The sequence below is a fragment of the Saccostrea echinata genome, unplaced genomic scaffold (assembly GCF_033153115.1).
Source record: "Saccostrea echinata isolate AGI-Se365-2 ecotype Australia unplaced genomic scaffold, CSIRO_AGI_Sech_v1 ptg000009l, whole genome shotgun sequence".
Classification (NCBI taxonomy): Eukaryota; Metazoa; Mollusca; class Bivalvia; order Ostreida; family Ostreidae; genus Saccostrea; species Saccostrea echinata.
In genome coordinates, this window is record NW_026889758.1 from 21,953,779 (window position 1) to 21,973,157 (window position 19,379).

The 19,379-nt window shown below is 32.8% G+C and overlaps 1 protein-coding gene across 2 annotated transcripts; it reads right to left on the reverse strand.

The window, feature by feature from the left end:
* Positions 1-612: 612 nt before the first annotated feature.
* On the reverse strand, positions 613-18,539 carry LOC133182029 (spermatogenesis-associated protein 7 homolog). Of its 2 annotated transcripts, XM_061316731.1 has the most exons (12): positions 18,494-18,539; positions 17,898-17,960; positions 16,397-16,486; positions 15,950-15,997; positions 15,592-15,716; positions 14,529-15,304; positions 14,280-14,327; positions 12,960-12,995; positions 12,298-12,375; positions 12,083-12,140; positions 1,886-2,516; positions 613-1,749 (listed from the first exon to the last, which is right to left on the reverse strand). In XM_061316731.1, exons 1-12 carry the CDS (start codon positions 18,516-18,518, stop codon positions 1,631-1,633), a joined length of 2,097 nt encoding a protein of 698 aa, XP_061172715.1. In that variant the 5' UTR covers positions 18,519-18,539; the 3' UTR covers positions 613-1,630. The 2 variants fall into 2 exon arrangements, with proteins under 2 accessions (XP_061172715.1, XP_061172716.1); XM_061316732.1 differs by lacking the exon at positions 12,960-12,995.
* Between the last annotated feature and the right edge of the window lie 840 nt (positions 18,540-19,379).

Sequence of the window (19,379 nt, forward strand, 5' to 3'; positions counted from 1 at the left end):
TGTAAATAGTATAAAAGCAACCTTTATAGCAGTGGTCTTAATTAATAAAATCTGAGAAAAAATATTAATTCCAACAGACTTATTGCAAGGACATTCTGTAAATTTTCCTAAGTTCAAAGAAATACAAATTTCAGTAAAAGAAAACACTAAGTCCAAAATAAATATAAAAAAAATACATACTGACTGTATAGTATTTTTTGAAAAATTATTAAGTCCAAATTTAATACAAAAATAATACAGACTAACTGTATGTAATTTTCTGTAAAATTACTAAGTTCAATTTTAATACAAAAATAATACAGATTAACTGTATGTAATTTTCTGTAAAATTACTAAGTTCTATTTTAATACAGAAAAAATACACTTGAAAAAAACTAAGTCCACAAAAATACAAAAATGATATACTGAAAATAATCTAAGTCCCAAAAAATACAAAAATAATACCCTGTAAAAAATCAAAGTCAGATTTTAATACAAAAATAATCTACCTATTTGTTGGTGATACAAAAATAATATATTTTTTCTGTATTAATTTTAAACAATACGAAAATGATTGTATTAAAAATATATTAAAAATATACTTTTATGTATTATTTTTTGATATGGGCTGTGATGATTGAAACTAATAATGAGGAAAAATGAAACACTATGTGACTCCGAGTATCTATACCAAATATGGTCTACACAACCCTCCTTAAAATCCTTAATGTAAATAACTTTGGCCAACTTTAAAATAATGTTTGCTTGCCTTCTCCCGACTCAGGATGACAAAATTGAGTCGGTAAGTAGGTGAGAATTTTTTTTTCAAAGAAAATTTCAAAATAAATGCTGAATTTTCAAAATTTATTTTCCGGAATGCATAAAAAAAATTGCTTACTGGAGGCTAAAAAAAAGGTTTCAATCGGGCCATTTTTAACCAGTTGGTCGGGAGAGGGCAACCAACCAAAGTTTTGACATTGGCCTTAGTTTGCATTTAATATAAAACTAATGCTTAATGTAGATATGTGTACATATAGATGCTGAAACTTGCCAAATGCTGCTCCTTGAAAAACTTGAATAAAGAACAGTATTGTCTTAATATTAAACACAATCCTGGATCTACCAAGTAAAAACAAAGTACTGTACAAGAATTGTAAAGAAATATTCACATTCCTGTAGAACTTAAAGTGAATGTCATGCTCTTTTGTTGTCAAATTTAAACCTATCACTGAGGCGGATACATACATGTATATGATACAGTTTCATACATTTTCATCTAACACTGATATCTACAGAGCATCCCGAAAAGAAATTAACCAGAATTCCTTGTAGAAGTCAGATTCAGTAAGACATCATTCTATGTATCTTATTGACTAAATGTCAAAACCTTTATTGTCACTAAACAATTCTTCAAAAATGTCTGCTTAATACTTATGACCTATGGTAGCGAAAACATTTTTGTTGTAGAAAAATAACTTTTTTTTGTGTATAACCTCCTAATATCTACAATAACCCCAATATGTACATTTAATGATCCATAAAATCAGAATGTCTGCAAAATGTGCAGCTATAAACTCTCTGACTGGATATAAATTTTTTCCTGAAACCTATGGCATAATAAAACAGCTCCTCTAGTGATGGAGTCCATGCTTTAGAAGTCCTCCTCCTCGGTCCTGTGAGTGGTCTTGTTCCCATCTTCTGTACCCGACTCCTCATACTCCGCATCCTCATCATCATCTCCATGTATTGTGGACTGATTTTCTGATGATTCTACACAACACAGCATAACTGAATATAATTCATATGCCACACAAAAATATATGAGTCTCACCATACAGCTGTTTATACTAATAGGGTACTAATGTCAAATTTAATCTAATCTGGTATATATTTGAAACTTCTTTACCTGTGAAATCCTCATTTTGAGACAAGGCCCTGGGTCGGGGTGCTGGTTTAAAGCCCTCACTCTTCTGACTTGTTTGCGATTTTTCAGACTTTATAGACTGATGATCCTGGATATGGTTGGATGATTTTACACTCCGTTGACCTGATGACTTTCCCGACTTAACAGATCTGTCATCAGGAAGATGAGCACTGTTGTGAGCTGACTTGGATGATTTTGCAGACTTGCTTGATTTAACAGATTTGTTATCAACCTCTATGCCATGAGCTGTCTTTCCCAGTTCATCATCAGACTGGACAATTTCTCCTGGACTCTCATTCCCTTCATCATTTTCTACATGCCTTGTAATGTCTAACTGGTAGCTCTTGAGTGCCTGTGTAGCAGATAGATCATCATTCTCAGAGTGGATGGTGCTGAACATATCCCCTGATGAGGTGTCTCTGAAGTTATATGTGTTTTGAGAGTCCATAGTGGATCCAAACGTTTGCTCCCCGATTCTCCCACGACTATACTTGGTGTGGAGTCTTGACTCTAGGGAGGAAGTTGTGTCCAGTGGTGAGAAATCAGCACCCTCTGATTCATCCTTGATATCCAAATCCTGTCGCACTTGACTGAGCATTGAGCGCATCTTTTCCTACAAATATAAACCAATTCCCCAAAAATTTACTCTTTCCTTATTACAATCAACATTAAAACAATTGTTAATATATCTTATATACAGGTAGCTCTTGATGGCTCGAACTTCAATCTCTCAAAGTTCTTGATCGCTCGAAGTTTTTTTTTTTTTTTTTTTTTTTTAATTCATAGATTTTATTTGTGCTTTCACATATACAGACTATACAATATATTAGTTAACATTCAATACATACTTTCATTTCTACTGCCTGATACTTCATATTAAATATAATTTCTTTGTAGTAAATATATGTTGCATTTCAAAATCACATTAAAATTGTATATGACATATTGTACATTTTAATGAATATTCACTGTGAAAGCTTTATATACAGAGATAAAATTAAAGAAAGGAAAAAGGGGGTGAAAGGGTGCAAAAAAGTGAGGTGGGGGGAACAGTATTAAGTATTTTAACATACTTGTACATTTGTATATAAACTTGAGAAAAATAAATACATTATATCATATCACAAATAATTTTCCAATATTTTTCATATTCTGAAAATTTACAGTTTCTTAAAAGTATAACTTTTTCGACTAATATTCTATCCACAATATTTTTTTCTAGCATTGAGATGCTTAGTTTAGGCACATTTTTAAACCTACTAGCAAAAATAAATTGCTTAACAGTAAGTATTAATATATTGTGTAGTCTAAACATGTTTTTGTTGTTGAATTTGCCAAAAAGTATATCCTTTCTATCAAAATTAATGGTAAAATGAAACTTATTTATAAACCATTCCTCAATGTGACACCATATTTTTTTTAACGCAGAAACACTCAAAAAATAAGTGTTCAATCGTTTCGACATCTTGTTTACAAAAGGAACATACAGGTGAATCAATTAGTTTGAGATTGTAAAGGTATTTATTTGTTGCAATAATCCTATGCAGAATTTGAAATTGCATCCACTGAAATTTTGCTTCTTTTGTTACTTTAAAAGGAAGTTCAAATATTTTATTCCAGTCTATATCGCCAAAAAATATTCCATTATTTTCCCATTTTTCTAGTGCCTTAATTGCTTCCTTTTTCTTCTTAATGAGTAAACTATACATGTCTTTACAGCCTTTTGTACTTTTATAAAAAATATAAAGTGAATTAGGGATAAAAGGTCCAGTTTCTCTTTTTTCAATATCAATACTTTTCAATGTTTTTAAAACAGCTACTTTTAAACCTGCATATTCTACAAAATTTGTTTTTACGTTAAGATTTGTGAGGTACTCAAGGCTTACAAATTTTCCTTCAGAGTCAAACAGATCTCTTACAAAAACAAAGCCTGCATCGAAATAACTTTTCAAAAATATGGATGAGTTGTTCATTTTAATTCTTGAATTAAACCATATATGTTCATGAAGAATTTGCATATTATTTTGACCAGAGTCAATGATCTTTACCCAATTAAGTAAAACCTCTTTCCAAAACTTGTTACTTATTTTATTACACATATTAACAGTAAAGTCTAAACCTCTTACCCATAGAGATTCAACTTTTATTCCTAATTCTGATTCAAGAAGTTTTAGCCATTTTGTATCTGAGTTAATTAGTCTTCGGATCCATGTTGATTTTAATGCACATAGAAAATCTACATATTCAATCATTTTCAACCCCCCATTTCTATAATCTTGAATCATAACATTTTTCTTAACCTTATGAATTTTACTTCCCCATAAAAAGTAGTACAGGTCTTTCTCAAATTCGTCTAGGAGTTCCTTGTAAGGGTTCGGAATAGTCAATATCAAATGGTTCATTTTTGGTATAATCAGGGATTTAATCACTGCTAATCTACCAACTGGAGTAAGTTTTCTTAACTGCCATTGTTTTATCAACTGCTTTATTTCATTTAATTTTGAGGGGTAATTCAGATCAACCATTTCATCTAAATTAATAGAAAATTTTACACCAAGAAGATCAAAAGTAGAATTATTCCAATCTAACTTCCATCTCGAGTGATGAAAAACTTCTTTGGAAAATTTTTTACTGCCAATCCAAACCATTTTAGTTTTAGTGAAATTAATTTTCAGACCAGATATAAGTGCAAAATAGTCAAGTTCTCTTAATATACCATCCATAGACTGTGGTGATCCATCAGATATAATTGAAGTATCATCAGCATATTGTGAAAGTTTATATTCCTCCCCATCAATTATAATTCCTTTTATGTCTTTATTATTTCGAATCAGAATCCCAAGAACTTCAGCACAAATTAGAAAAAGATATGGGGAAATTGGGTCCCCCTGTCTACATCCCCTCTGAGGGAGCAGGTAGTCAGAAGAAATTCCATTCTGTATTACACATGATTTAATTCCATTATAAAAAGTTTGAATCCAATTTTTAATTGACTTCCCAAAATTAAAAAAGTCTAATGTTTGGTATATAAACTTCCATGATATAGTGTCAAAAGCTTTTTCAAAATCAATTAACATTAATAAGCCTGGAATCTGCTTTTGTTCTGTGTAATGCATTAAATCATAAACCAGTCTAATATTTTCACCTATAAATCTTCCCTTTAAAAAGCCAGTTTGGTCCTTATTTATTATTTTATTCAATACGGTTTTCAATCGTTCAGCAATACAGCCTGAGGCTATTTTATAAATCACATTCAACAAACTGATTGGGCGCCAGTTTTTTAAGAATTGTTTTTGTTTTCCTGGTTTTGGTAGGCAAGTTATTACACCTAACTTATTTGATTCAGTAAAGTGTGATAATTCATATGAGTTGTTTATTGCTCTTGTAATAAAGGCACCTATATCCTGCCAAAAGAATTTGAAAAATTCGCAAGTAAAACCATCTGGTCCAGGACTTTTCTCATTTTTCATATTTTTCAAATAATTAAGGACTTCAGAATTGGTCAATGGGCCTTCAAGACTTTCTGATTCTTTTTTATTTAATTTTGGGACATCATATATTTTTAATTTGTCATGAATACTTCCAGAATCCACATTCTCCCTACTTTTATAAAGATTTTCATAGAACATTTTAACTTCATTCAAAATATCAAATTGGTTAAAAATAATTGTTCCATCCTCCTTTTCAATTTTAGGTATAACTTTACTCTGATAGTTTCTTGACTCTAGACTGGTAAAATATTTTGAAGGTTTTTCTCCTTCTTCTATCCATTTTACTTTTGACCTAATACATTGACCCTTAAATTTGATTTTTCTAATGTTCTCTAATTCTTCATGTTTATTTTCTAGTTCTTCAGTAGATTCTTGGGTCAAGTTCTGTTCCAATTTTAAGATTTCTTTTTCTAATCGCAATTCTTGTTCAGCTATTTTCTTTTTCTTATAAGTTGAAAAAGAAATTGATTTTCCTCTTATTTCCATCAGTAATGTATCTAAAAACAATTGATCACTTATAGTAAATTGAATTGTATCAGTTTCAATAGAGTCAATATTATCAAAATTATAGACAGGGCAGGCATATTGTAATTTAATATTTTTAATTTTTTCTTTTATGAGATTTACATATTCTTTATCAGCAAGTAAAGAATTATTCAATTTCCAAAACCCTCTCCCTTTAAGAAATTCATCTGTTTTAACACCCATGACAACTGGACAGTGATCTGAACGATAACTATTTTCAAATTTTACGTAAGGGGCCAAATTGAGTAATGATTCTGATATTAGGAAATAATCAAGTCTTGCTTGTTTTATTGGATTTTTTCTTCTCCAGGTAAATCTTTTTAAATTTGGACTATTTTCACGGAAAATATCTTTTAAATTTAGTGTCTCCATCATCTTCAAGACTTCCATTCTTGATTTCGGGTTATTTAGGTTTTTATAATTCATAGAATCCAGATCCTTATCTAAAATCAAATTAAAATCACCACCTATAATCACATATTGTGATGAGTAGTAATCTTGAATCATGTTTAAAAGATTTGTATAAAAGGTTGGTGTATCTAAATTTGGTCCATATATATTTACTAACAAAAAAGGAAGATTGTCTATGGTTACATCTAGAATGAGATAATTGCCATTGTCATCTTTATATTCTTTAACTAATGTCATATCACAATTATTATTAATGAGGATAGCTACTCCTCGTGAATTTGATTTGTACGAACTAAAAAAAGCCTTATATCCCCATAATATTTTAATTATGCTTTCATCTTTTTCAACAAAGTGTGTATCTTGAAGAAAATACACATTTAATTTTTTTCCTTTTAAAATTTTGAAGACATCCCTCCTTTTATTCATATCCCCTAATCCTTGGCAATTTAATGTAAGTATTTTTAGGAAGTTTTCATGTGGATTGTCATCCATTCCAAAGTGGATGCTTAGCAAAATTTACTGTTCCCCAACAGCAAGAAAAAAAAGAGTTGATAAAAAAGTTCAAATCTATATACAATACAAAGAAGTAGTTGAGCTCAAACACGCCTACTGTCATTTCAAAAATATGCAAAGTTTACCAAAAACCTAACTTTATGCTAACCTTAAAAAAAAGAATTGTTAAAATTATAGAAAAGTAGTTTCGGTTGGGAGGAAACCTATATACTCAATTCCTTTCCTGTTCGTTTTTTTTTCCAGTTTGTTGTAGTTACCATGTTTGTTATATCTATTAACGGAATATGTCTGCAATGTAATTACAACAAATATTTATCCATACCATATTTTTATACTATACACTAGATTAAAATTGAAATTATGCACATAGATCCGCCCTGTGTTGAGTGATAAGGTAGAAAATTGATCGAAACTTACAAGTAAACACGATCCATGTTGCACGATTTCTACACCGGAAATCAAGACTTTAAAAATAATCCAAAATTGCGATGCATAAACTAGCAAATTCCGGAAAATATCAAACACAAACTTAAATAAATATATACATGCAGCATGAATATAACCCTATGAAAAACTACTGAAATAAATATTTTAGGCATTACAAATTTGCCATGAAAGTTAAAAAAAAATGTACACAACTGTTAACTGTGAGTTAACTGTGAGTTACTATTAATATATATTTAACCTGTGACTGTTCATGATTTTGATTTTAGCGTCAGACGGGGACTGGCATATTTCTTGCTGCACTTAACCCAACCTCGTTGATATGTGTGAAACGTCTGGGTCCGATTTTACTACCACACCACCGCGAGACGACCACCAGTGCGTTATTTATATCATTATCAGCGAGTGCTTTGAGTAACATTCTCCCGGCTCCGTGCTCGCCGTCATCTTCAGATCCCTCATGCGCTGTTCCATCACTAGTGGAAAATCGGAACGCATATATATTGTGACTTGCACTGGCAGTGTTTTCTGTACGCATAACTTCCACAAGCGATCGCCTCACCTGTTTATAGGAATCTACTGGCGTTGAGTGGGCAGCAAACCGGTTTCCATTATCTTCTGTGGTCTTCCCCGTACTGATCGCGATCTTTACCTCTTCTCCACTGATGATCTCATCGGCCATAGGTCGGCTACCAATTTTATCTCTATACACAGATTTGCTTTGTGTGAAAATGAGTTTTTGACCCTTCAACACGGTCTCTATGTTACGGTCCGCGTATTGTTTCTGTACATCATATAGGTGTTTCCTTTTTTCTCTGATTTCTTCCGGTTGATGTTGGGACACTCTTATTGGTGACTGCTTATCCTTAAGAATTTTAATGTGCCTCATTACGATATCTTTGTGTGATTTGTTCGCAAATTGAACACAAATTGGCCTAGGATATTTTCGTTGTTTATCGTACTCACCCATTCTGAACAATTTATAGATCTGTAGGTTATCCACAGTCTCTGCTGGTATCTCCATCTCTGCAGTGAACACGTTGCTAATGATCTTGGCAAGGTTTTCTGGATTTTTAATCTCGGGCGCCTTTTCATCTACTCCACTCACTATGATATTATCTTCCATTGCTCTAGTTTTAAGCTCTAGAATTTGCTCACTTTGAGTCTTTACACAATACTCCAGTCGAACTATGTCATCCTTCATTCGGCTAAGTTCTCTTTCCATCTTCTTCTGTTTTTCATGCAGCTCAGTGGTTATATATATCGTATCGTTCGCTTGTTCTTGTACACTTTCTAATCTCTCCTGAATGCCATGTTTTCCTCTGATATCCTTTGTGACTTCATCAAGATGGCGACCTTGCCCATCTATCCTTAGTAACAGGTTGGCCAGAGTGTTTTGAATATTATTTATACCATGCATAACATCTCTCATATGAAAGTCTCCAGTTTTTTCCGAAATCTCCCCATCGCTAGTATGAGTGTCCATATCATCAAGCCCTCTCTTTTTTGATTGATTTAACTGGCTAGCCATGCTTGTAACAGTCAAACGTTTAAAGACACAGTATGAATATCGCTCACCGGTGCTCACAAACAAATATGTTCACAACTTTTGTGCCTTCAAATTCCCGAGCCTATTTCGTTTGTTTTTCGTTTAAAACTCACTCCAACACACTTTAAAACATATTACATACAAGCAACACTTTTTTCAACACACAAATTAATAAATTTCCAGGTTTTTGGCTCAACTTTTGCTGCCGATAAAAATTAACGTCCTACATGTCGGGCATGCGCAAACCCTATACCTCTAAGCAAATTTACTCTTGATGTCCTGAACTCTCAATCTCTCGAAACCCTTGATCCCTCCAATGCAAAATGCAGTCCTGCTATGCACAATCTTTTGGAATTTACCCTAGATACCTCGAAGTGTCAATATGTATGCAAGCATTACATAATTTATTAATTAACACCTTTACCTGGACATTTAAATGGCCCCAGGCATTAGCCATGGGACCCAAGGAACGGGATATTTATTTAGGTGACACTTGTACTGCAAGGTGATAATTGATCGATAATTGTTCATATTTTACCTATCTGCTCTTAAAATAATTAATATTGTCTTGCAATGATTTGGAGACGCAGTGAAAAGTAGAAACTGGGCACAGAGTGCATCTTTTCCTACAAATACTAACCAAGTCCAAAAAAATTTACTTCTTCCTTTTCCCAATCAACATTAAAACAATTATTAATACATGTATATCAAATATACATGTACAAAGAGGAGGCTCATGGGCAACATTGACACTTGAGCACTCTCACTAGCAAACGCAAAAATCAGTTCAGTGTTGAAAAGTTTAAATTAAAAGGGCAGGTTGGGGGGGGGGGGGGGGGGCTGTGGCCTTCCACTACCCTGGAGGACATGATTGGAACACACTTATATCTGCACTACCTGCCTGAGGATGCTTCTAAATTAATATGACTAATCATGGCTTTGCTATTCTTAAGAAGAAGAGTTTTAAAGATATTTTCCAATGTAAAACTTTCATCCCCCATTGTGGCCCCATCCTATCCCCTGGTGTCATGATTTGAACAAACTTGATTCTTCACTACCTGAGGATGCTTCCATTCAAATATGACCAATCAAGGCTTTGCTCTTCTTGAGATGAAGATTTTTCCAGTGTATTCCTATGTAAAACTTTGATCATCCATTGTGGCCCCACCGGCACGCGCGCGCTAGTCTTGAAAGAAAATGATACTGAAGATTTTTATTGCTAGGGTTCGAACCCCAGGAATACCACATTATTTTTTTTTTAATAAAAGAAAACTTTTGCCGAGAAAATTTTCCTCAGAAAAAGAAAGGCTGGATATACATTTTTACCCTACCGGGTACCCCGGGAGTCATGATTTGAACAAACCTGAATCTATGAACCTACACTACCTGAGGATGCTTTCACATAAATTTCACATTTTCTAGCCCAGTAGTTCTTAAGATTTCTAAAAGAGGTCAATAATTTTTCACTAATTTGTAATTATCTTTCCTTGGAAGAAGGCATTCATTTGAACAAAGTTGAATCCCCTTTACCCAAAGATACTTTGTGGCAAGTTTGTTTGAAATTGGCTCAGTTGTTCTTGAAAAGAAGTTGAAAATGTAAAAAGTTTACAAACAGACAGACTGAAGGACAGCTAGATGGACGGCAATGATCACAAGAGCTCACTTGAGCCTTCGGCTCAGGTGAGCTAAAAAGCATTTACTTCAGATAAAATTATCAATCTGACACATCCATCATGTTCATTTGATTCTCCCAAAGTATGCTCATCCAGGTCCCATGCTCATTTCAATAAGTAAATACATGTAATTAGATCTTGATTTTTTTTATGCCCCCCGTATTGAAGATTCGAGGGTATATAGTTTTCGCCCTGTCCGTCCGTCTGTCTGTCTGTTTGTCCGCAAAAACTTTAACATTGCTCATAACTTTTGATTGGTTGGAGCTAGGGCTTTCATATTTCATATGTGTATTCCATGTGACAAGATATTTCTTTGGGTACCATCATATTTGACCTTTTGATCTTGGAGTTTGACCCAGTTTTACAAATATTTTCCCCACATTAAACTTGGCCATAACTTTTGAACGGTTGGTGCCAGGGCTTTCATACTTCACATGTGTAATCCTTGTGACAAGTCCTTTCTTTGGATACCAACAACTTTGTCCCTTTGACCTTGACCTTGGAGTTTAACCTACTTTTGAAAAACTTTAACATTGGCTATAACTTTTGAATGGTTAATGCTAGGGCTTTCATACTTCACATGTGTAATTCTTGTAACAAGACCTTCCTTTGGATACCAACAACTTTGAACCTTTGACCTTAGAGTTTGACCTACTTTTGAAAAACTTTAACATTGGCCATATCTTTTGAACAGTTGGAGCTAGGGTTTTCAATCTTCACAGGTGTAATCCTTGTGACAAGTCCTTCCTTTTGATACCAACAACTTTGACCTTGACCTATGAGTTTGACCTACTTTTGAAAAACTTTAACATTGGCTATAACTTTTGAATGGTTAATGCTAGGGCTTTCATACTTCACATGTGTAATCCTTGTGACAAGACCTTTCTTTAGATACCAACAATTATAGCCCATTGACCTTGACCTTGATGTTTGACTCGCTTTTGGAAAACTTTAACCTTTTCCATATCTGTTCAATGGTTGCTGCTAGGGCTTTCATATTTCACAGGTATATTCCTCGGTACAAGACCTTACTTTGGGTACCAATATATTTGATTTGCATTTGAGAAAGTTTAACCTTCACTAAAAGCTGCAATACGGGGGCATCAGTGTTTCACAAACACATCTTGTTTTTAATTAAACACATTCAATTATTTGTATCGTATGATACATGTATTTATTAATTTTTTTGCGACACCTGTCATTTACTGTAGATTCCTAAATATACGCGAGGAATAAATTATCGCGTAATTACGCGAGAAGCACCACTCGCGAAATAAAATTACTCGCTTTTATTTTTATGGTGCTTTAATGTGTATAAAATCTCTAGATAAATCACCGATTCGCGAATTATTGTTCCCGCGATTTGACGCCCTTGGGCCATTTCGCAATATTAAGTACTCACGTAAAATAAGGAATTTACAGTATCTACTGCCAGGCCAGCAATGTTTCTTTTGCTGTAAAGCTGGCATTGGGCAATTTGTACAAAGAGCAACTGAGTTTTATATATAATTATATCAGGAGTAATTAATATAATTCATATAAACATATACATTAACTAGTTAGATCAACTAACCTCATTTAATTTGCCTTTCTTCTTAGCTATGTGAGACTCAAACACCTGCTTCAGCACTCTACAATATGAATCAATCCTATAATAAAGAGCCTATCAAGTCTTACCTACTTAATTGAAATGTTTTCAGTAAAAATAAATGTTATTTAGCGGAATTTTTCTTTTCAAACAATTGCAAAAGACTGAAGAGCTTTAATTATTAGTGTCCAGTATTCTACCTGTCTGTGAACACCCCTCGATTGAGAACATCATCTGTGACCTCCTTAATGAACTCCACATACTGTAGCTCTTCTTCCCTATCACCAGAAACAGTCAAGATTAATAATAGTAGTAAAAATCAATACTAACAAACATGAAATCTCTCTAAAAAAGTTGTTTATATGATTTGGTGCTAGAATTTTATCTAATCGTTGATATTACAAATCTGAAAAATTGTCTCAATAGATTACAACTCTTGACAGAAAAAATTTGAAGACAAAAAGACCATGAAATAAATCAAGGACAAATTCATACTGACCACCATTATATTGTGTCTATTTCTGTTACACACAGCATACAATATTTCCACATAACAATTTACATCATCATTCCCTCAAATTATAAATAAGCAGAAATCTTTCACAAGTGCCCTTGTCAAAATAATGGAATTTTTAGCAAGAAGTGATAAAAAATCAAATTGCATGTTTTCATTGGAAGCAGTGTTATGTGTTAAAACTTAAATACAGTGAGTGTTCATTGTTGTATAGTACAGATGTTTTCATATCAATATATAAATGACTAAAAGAAAAAAATTAAACAAATATAAATAAATAAATAAATTTGAAGTGTGCACATATCAAAAAGTACTTATTGCTAATATACATCATATGCACACAGTTACCTTTTTCCTTTGGCTGGTTTCTTTAGATTGTTAAAGCTGAAAGATTAGAAAGGCAAAATAGTTGGTGCAATAAAGCAGAAACTGTGAAACAACATGTCAGAGAGGGAAATGTCCTAGGTTAGTACTCATGGAAAAGTTTCTTTTGACAATTCATCTGAAACATTTGGACAACAAATAAAAATACAACACAAACAGGCCACATATTTACTTTATTGCAGCTCTTTGATGTACAATGCAACTTTCAAAATTTACAGAAAAATTCATACTTTGAACTAGATTAAATTTTTCTGGGTTACCTTATATTAACATTGCAAATTTTAAATTCTAAATCAAAACAGAGTTAAATACTTGTTAAGTTCCTTATGGCATACACATCAATTATAAATAGTATAAAAATATCTGTAAATACTAATAGTCAAAGACTATATAAAATAAAATCTATTATGACTAACATGCATCACAGTATTTCTGGGTTAAATTCCTAGCATACTACCAGGTTCATATAACAATTTGAAGTATGACTCAAGAAAAGTTTGTGCAGTCAAGACTAGAGTGTCAAACGGAAAATCACAATCATTCAGTAAAATATTTTCACTTCTGTCAAAAGTCCTTACACCAGCATGCCATGCTAACAGACACATGACATGCACGGGCCCCCTCAATGGACAGGCGAATGTTTCCTCCGAGGCTGTATACTGGAAAATAATTAACAACTTTAAGGTGTTCAAGAGAATATTGACACTGTTTCTACTCAGTGTTCTGGTTACTTTCTCTTTTAAAGTTTAAGTTCTATTTCTTTCTTCATAACATTTTTTCCCTTTTAAAATGTACTTTATGTAAAATGTGACTTTTCATATTTTTGCCGTGATTTTTTGTACAGTGAAAATTATTTTATATATCAAGAGTATCCTATCTACAAGATAGGATATTTGAAAATTCTACTGGAAGAGAGAATATGATGGATAATGAGCTCATTTCATGCCATGTCAAAAAATTGTAACTCTACTTTTACTGAAAATACTATACAGATTATATTGGGACATTGCTTCATTGTACATACATTTTCTAAATGTGATTCGAGTTTTTGTGTCATGCTCTTGTAGATGTTAAGAGTCTAAAATTTGTGAAAATTTTCTACAACCTAGTTACATTTAACAAGCTGAAATTTTAGGTATCATGCATTGAAAAGATAACAGGTAAAAGCACTACAGTATACAGTGGAGGGAATGTTTAAGGTATCAGTGCATACTGCTACATTAAAATTAGAGAACAGAGAAGGAATGGTTACACAAGAAAAATAAGAGTTTTTGGTAAACTCACTCTGTATTCAGTCTCTGGCTGCTGTGAAGTGTTTTGGTACCAAAAGATCTGTAAATGCATAGGTCAGTACTATTTACTGTTTGCTTAAAAGAGAAATTCAGCTAGACATTGATATCAGATTTGCATTTGATGAAACTAAGAAAATTTGTCCCATGTTACAATTAGTATGCAATCAGCAATTATTAGAAAAAACATTTTTTTCAAAACTAAATTCAAACAATTACTCCTTTTAAAATGAATCAAATTTACCGTGTTGTTTTGTTAAGGGATCCCCCAGTCAGAGTCATATTGCCAGTCTGTTCCAAGTCAGTAGAATCAAGCATCTGGTCCTCATTGATGCGAGACATTCCAGTTCGGAGATTTCCACTCTTGGATCGGAATTCCGCTTTCATTGCCTGTTCCTTTATCCAGTTCATATTATCTTTGTCCAAAGAAATGTCTAGCCTTGGAACGACCTGCTCTCTCTCATCACTATACCTAGAGAAATCTCTACTCTGTAGAGACTCAAACATTAGTGTATCAGTCATCTCACCAGATTTGTCCAGTGGAGCACTCTTGCGTGGTTTGGCCCTGGGTTTCGGGTTTGATGATGTAGTCTCTACTTCTTTGGCATTTGTGCTTTCATTTGTTTCCCTCTTTTGTGGAGGAGCAGTGTAGTATTTGCTTTGTGCTATGCGGGACACACGATTTGATTTCAAGAGACGGGGAGTGAATGGTTTTTCTGGTTGAGTGAATACATGATTGTGTTTATCAATGACATCCCCATCATATGTCTTCTGGCTGATGGTCTTTGTAGGCATGGCAGTCCCCCCCATACTGTACCTGGCAGAGTGGACTGACCGAGCTGATGATCGAGCAGAGGCTGGACGAGGGTGGCCAGTGTGGTCAAGTCTACTGGAATAATATGGAGAACCACCATAAGTGGCATTTGCACTGCGGATCTGATTTGCTGACTTTGTCTGGAGCTTCATACGCATTATCTCCCTTACTTGTTTTTCAACTTCATCATCAGGATCAACATCGCCCTGGAACATAATTTAAACTATAGGTCAACATCACCCTGGAACATGATTTAAACTATAGATCAACATCGCCCTGGAACATGATTTAAACTATAGTTCAACATTGCCCTGGAATATGATTTAAACTACAGATCAACATCGCCCTGGAACATGATTTTAACTATCCTAAACCATTCTTTCTTTAAAAACATACAAATGTAAACATATGCCCTCAGAATAAATAAAATCGCCACATCTCTTCTCCAACCAATCTTATTTATACATCAAATTTTCAAACCATTTGTTCTTACCCACTGATCTTCATCATAAATATCCTCATCATGGCCAGTCATAGCTGAGTACGGACGTACTGGGTAGTTTACAGACATGGCTGATACAGGACGACGTTTTCCTTCTCTTGTGTTTTTGTCTCTTACTACAGATTGTAAAAAAAAGATTTCATAATTCTTTAGCAAATTATATTTGAAAACCTAGTGATTTCAAGTCTAGATTGACATTGTAATTTAATAAAAACAAATTTAATCTTTTAAAAGGACAAATAGGAAAGTTACTTTAATACAACTAAAAGCATTGAAAACTATCAAACATAACAAAGATTTTTTTTAAATAAGAAGGATATCTGGTTGAATTATTAACAGTTATTCTCACCTTTCTGACTTGTTGAAATACTCTTGGGTGCTCTGTTGTCAATGGCCGCTGAAAGTAATTAAAATTTATGAGACAAGGTTGAGATCCTTATAAAACATGTATTATCTGGAACTTATACTGTTTCAATGACATTCAACTGATTTTGTAGTTGTAAGGTACAGTATGGGTGACTTAATGGTCCACATTTATAAACACTCTCTTACTCTCCTTAGTACATTTATTACTGGACTCTGCAACGCCATGATTTTTTTTATCATATGCAATCCCTGTGCACTTCATGATTACTGTTGATTGATGATTTTACATGTACATGTACTTCATGTGGTCCTTTGCAATTTACTTCAAAATAAATGAAACTTCTTTAGCCTAGAGGGTTTTTGTTCAAATGATTTTTCATCTCATCTATGACTATTCATTTTAATACTTTTAGTTACTTTCCATACTTACGTTTAGCATTGGTGATTTTGCTGTAGTGATTTTTCATGTGGTCCATGACCATGTACTGGGTCGTCAGTTTGCTGGAAGTTGGGGCCAGTGCTATAAAACAATGTAAATAGTTTTCAGTTATAAATTCTTTCTCTCTTAAAAAGATACTGTGTGAATTGTGTAACAGAATTCTATCATTATACATGTAAACAACTCTGACTGAAGGATATATTTATAGGTTATAATGTTGAATTTTTGATGGGGCTAAAAAAAAATGTGTGTTTCAAGTAACCTGACTGATCCTATTTTTTACCCACCGACCCAATATGTTTTTCTTCAAATTCTGGATTTTGAACAGTACTTAGGTTCATTAGAACAATTTTCTCATGCTGCAGTCAATAAAATGCAGGTCTCAGACACAATACAGTAAAATTCATTTAGTACAAACACAGATATTGCGAATTCATGGATATAGCGAAGTTTTCTTGGAGCCCCAGCTATATAAATTTGATGAATTCCTTATACGGATATAAAGAATTACGGATATAGAGAAGTAATTTCACAGGTCCAAGTGACTTCGTTATAACCAAGTTTTACTGTAATAGTGAGCGCAGCGAGCAGTGTGAAGCGCCACTCATACTGCGAGCTCTAACGACAACGCCTGGGGAAAGAGAAAATTGGGACTTCACACATTGATCCAAATGAATTTTTTTCCCACAGTTTATACCTAGAGACCTACAATGCAACGTAAATGCATCTCGCTGTTAACTTTGTTCTTACCATAACAACAATCAAAAGTTCACCAAAAAATAAACTCACCTCAATTTCATGGATATTACAGTTAGAAAGTAGATGAAACGTTTTTTGTAAAAAATTTGCTCTCTTCAGACTTTAATTGTTAATATGGAAAATGCAGGAAACATATGTTGTCAGGTGACATTGTAGTCTGTACGTTCCAAATGTCTCGTCTGGTTTGAATAGAGGGACCTAAGTTGAAAGTGTAACTGTGCTTCCCCTAATGACCGTCAACATATTAACATGTCTATTCAAGTGTTTTAAGAGTACACTTGTTTTAATGTGTATGTTTATTTATAAATGTGTATGTATATATGACAAAAACAGATTATTGAATAATTAACTGATGCTTTCAAAATAAAAAGTAAAGTAAAAAAAAATTATTACCCATCTACCTACCATAATTTTTTTTTTTGGGGGGGGGGGGGGGGGGAGGGGGCATGTTACCGGAAACACAGATATTTTTTTATTTGGCCTGGTCCCATAGAAAATGCAAAGTTAATTGTAATTTATTCAAGTCAATTCCAGTCAAGTAAATTTTATTTATAGTCGGCATATAGTATACAGTATAAGAAAAAACATGAGCTATGATAGCTCTTTGACTAAACTTTAACAAATTTACACAAAAAGATAAGTTTAGTAAAAATATATACATACAGCTTAAAGGCTTTCTTCTATGCTTTTCAGATGATTTAATTGATAGCTTCTGTTTACACTGTGTACTTACCACTACTCCTAAGTCCCAGCTGTCCTCTCAAGTTCTTTGCATTATTGGCCATTTTGGAGGAACCTGAAGAAGTGAATAAGCACTTCTTTTGAATTACTATCATGACTATAGGCCTGTTTATTATATTAAAATGGTTTTACTTATACAACTAACAAGACATACTTACTAATGAGATTATTTATATGAATAACAATGATAATCTATAATGTATTTACTTTGTACATCACACTTTTTTTTCACTGATCGTAAGAGTGTATTTATTTTTTTTGTGATTGCTACGTATATATAAGTCGTTCTCATTATCAGTGCACATTTCTTATTTGACATATAGGCCTATACTAATTTATATATACAAATAAATAAGTCAAGAATTCTAAGCCGTTTCTCAATCTTTTTTTCAGAATACTTCATTTTTTCTCTCTCTCTGTTGAATATTTTTATGCATCAACAAAAACAGAGGAAATCTGGATTATACGAGTTGAAACTCGTCTTTGGCCCTAAGAATTGCTTTCTGCTCTTCAAGTTTCATAAAAACATGATCAAAATACATACAATGCACATGAATATAATATATAAAATCAGAAATATTTGCTTACCTGTTGGATCACTATGGACGCCCATTTCACAAAGAAAAAGAACTATCAAATGGGAAGGTATAATGCCCTGATAGTATAATGCCCTGATTGACCTGATTACATATATATAATGAAATTAAGAGTTTTTATGTGCATAAACAATATTATTTTTATTGGAAACGATGAATATTATAATTTTCTATAAGAATCATGAAGAAAATGAAAAATAAAAATACTTTTATTATGTTTTATTTGATACAGAAAATTGACAGGGGTATAATGTCCTGATTTTGGGGTATAATGACCTGATGACCTGATTGTATAAAAACTGCTATTAAACCCAATTCAGCATAATTTTCATATTACAATTTGATTAAATATCTTTTAAGGATTATATATGAAAGTAGTTTAATTAAGTGTGGGAGAAAATATCTACTATACTTTGTTCAAAATCACTTTTGAAGTATACAAAGGGTATAATATGTCCTGATTTCTGAATGCCCTGATTTACGTGTAAATGTGTGTGAATGCATGATTGAATTACTCGCTTCAATGAAAATCTTAATTAAGTTATATAACCTTACGTAGATATTATTAAAAATAATATACTGAAAAACAATATATTTCTGAGAAAAATGTTGGCCTATACAAAGAAGCATCTTGATATTATGTAAAACAATGCATACATATAATGATAATAATTAAATTAAATATACAGAACAATCTTTAAAGACGATGATAAAAATCACATTTTATTTGGGGAATTATTGAAAACGTATATTTGATGATTCTTTACTAGTATTTATGTACACTTTCAGAGGATATGATTTCTTAGAATTTTATTATAATAATAAAAAAAATTGATGACCTAGCTGCAGATATTTTGAAATGACCAGATACCTAATCT

What these genes read in the sequence shown, in the direction of transcription:
- LOC133182029 (XM_061316731.1), bottom strand. Translation starts at nt 18,518, where the DNA reads ATGGGCGTCCATAGTGATCCAACAG. An exon ending in GCTGGGACTTAGGAGTAGTG is followed by an intron (nt 16,487 to 17,897) that starts GTAAGTACACAG and finishes ATTGTTTTATAG; the next exon opens with CACTGGCCCCAACTTCCAGC. An exon ending in TATTTCAACAAGTCAGAAAG is followed by an intron (nt 15,717 to 15,949) that starts GTGAGAATAACT and finishes TACAATCTGTAG; the next exon opens with TAAGAGACAAAAACACAAGA.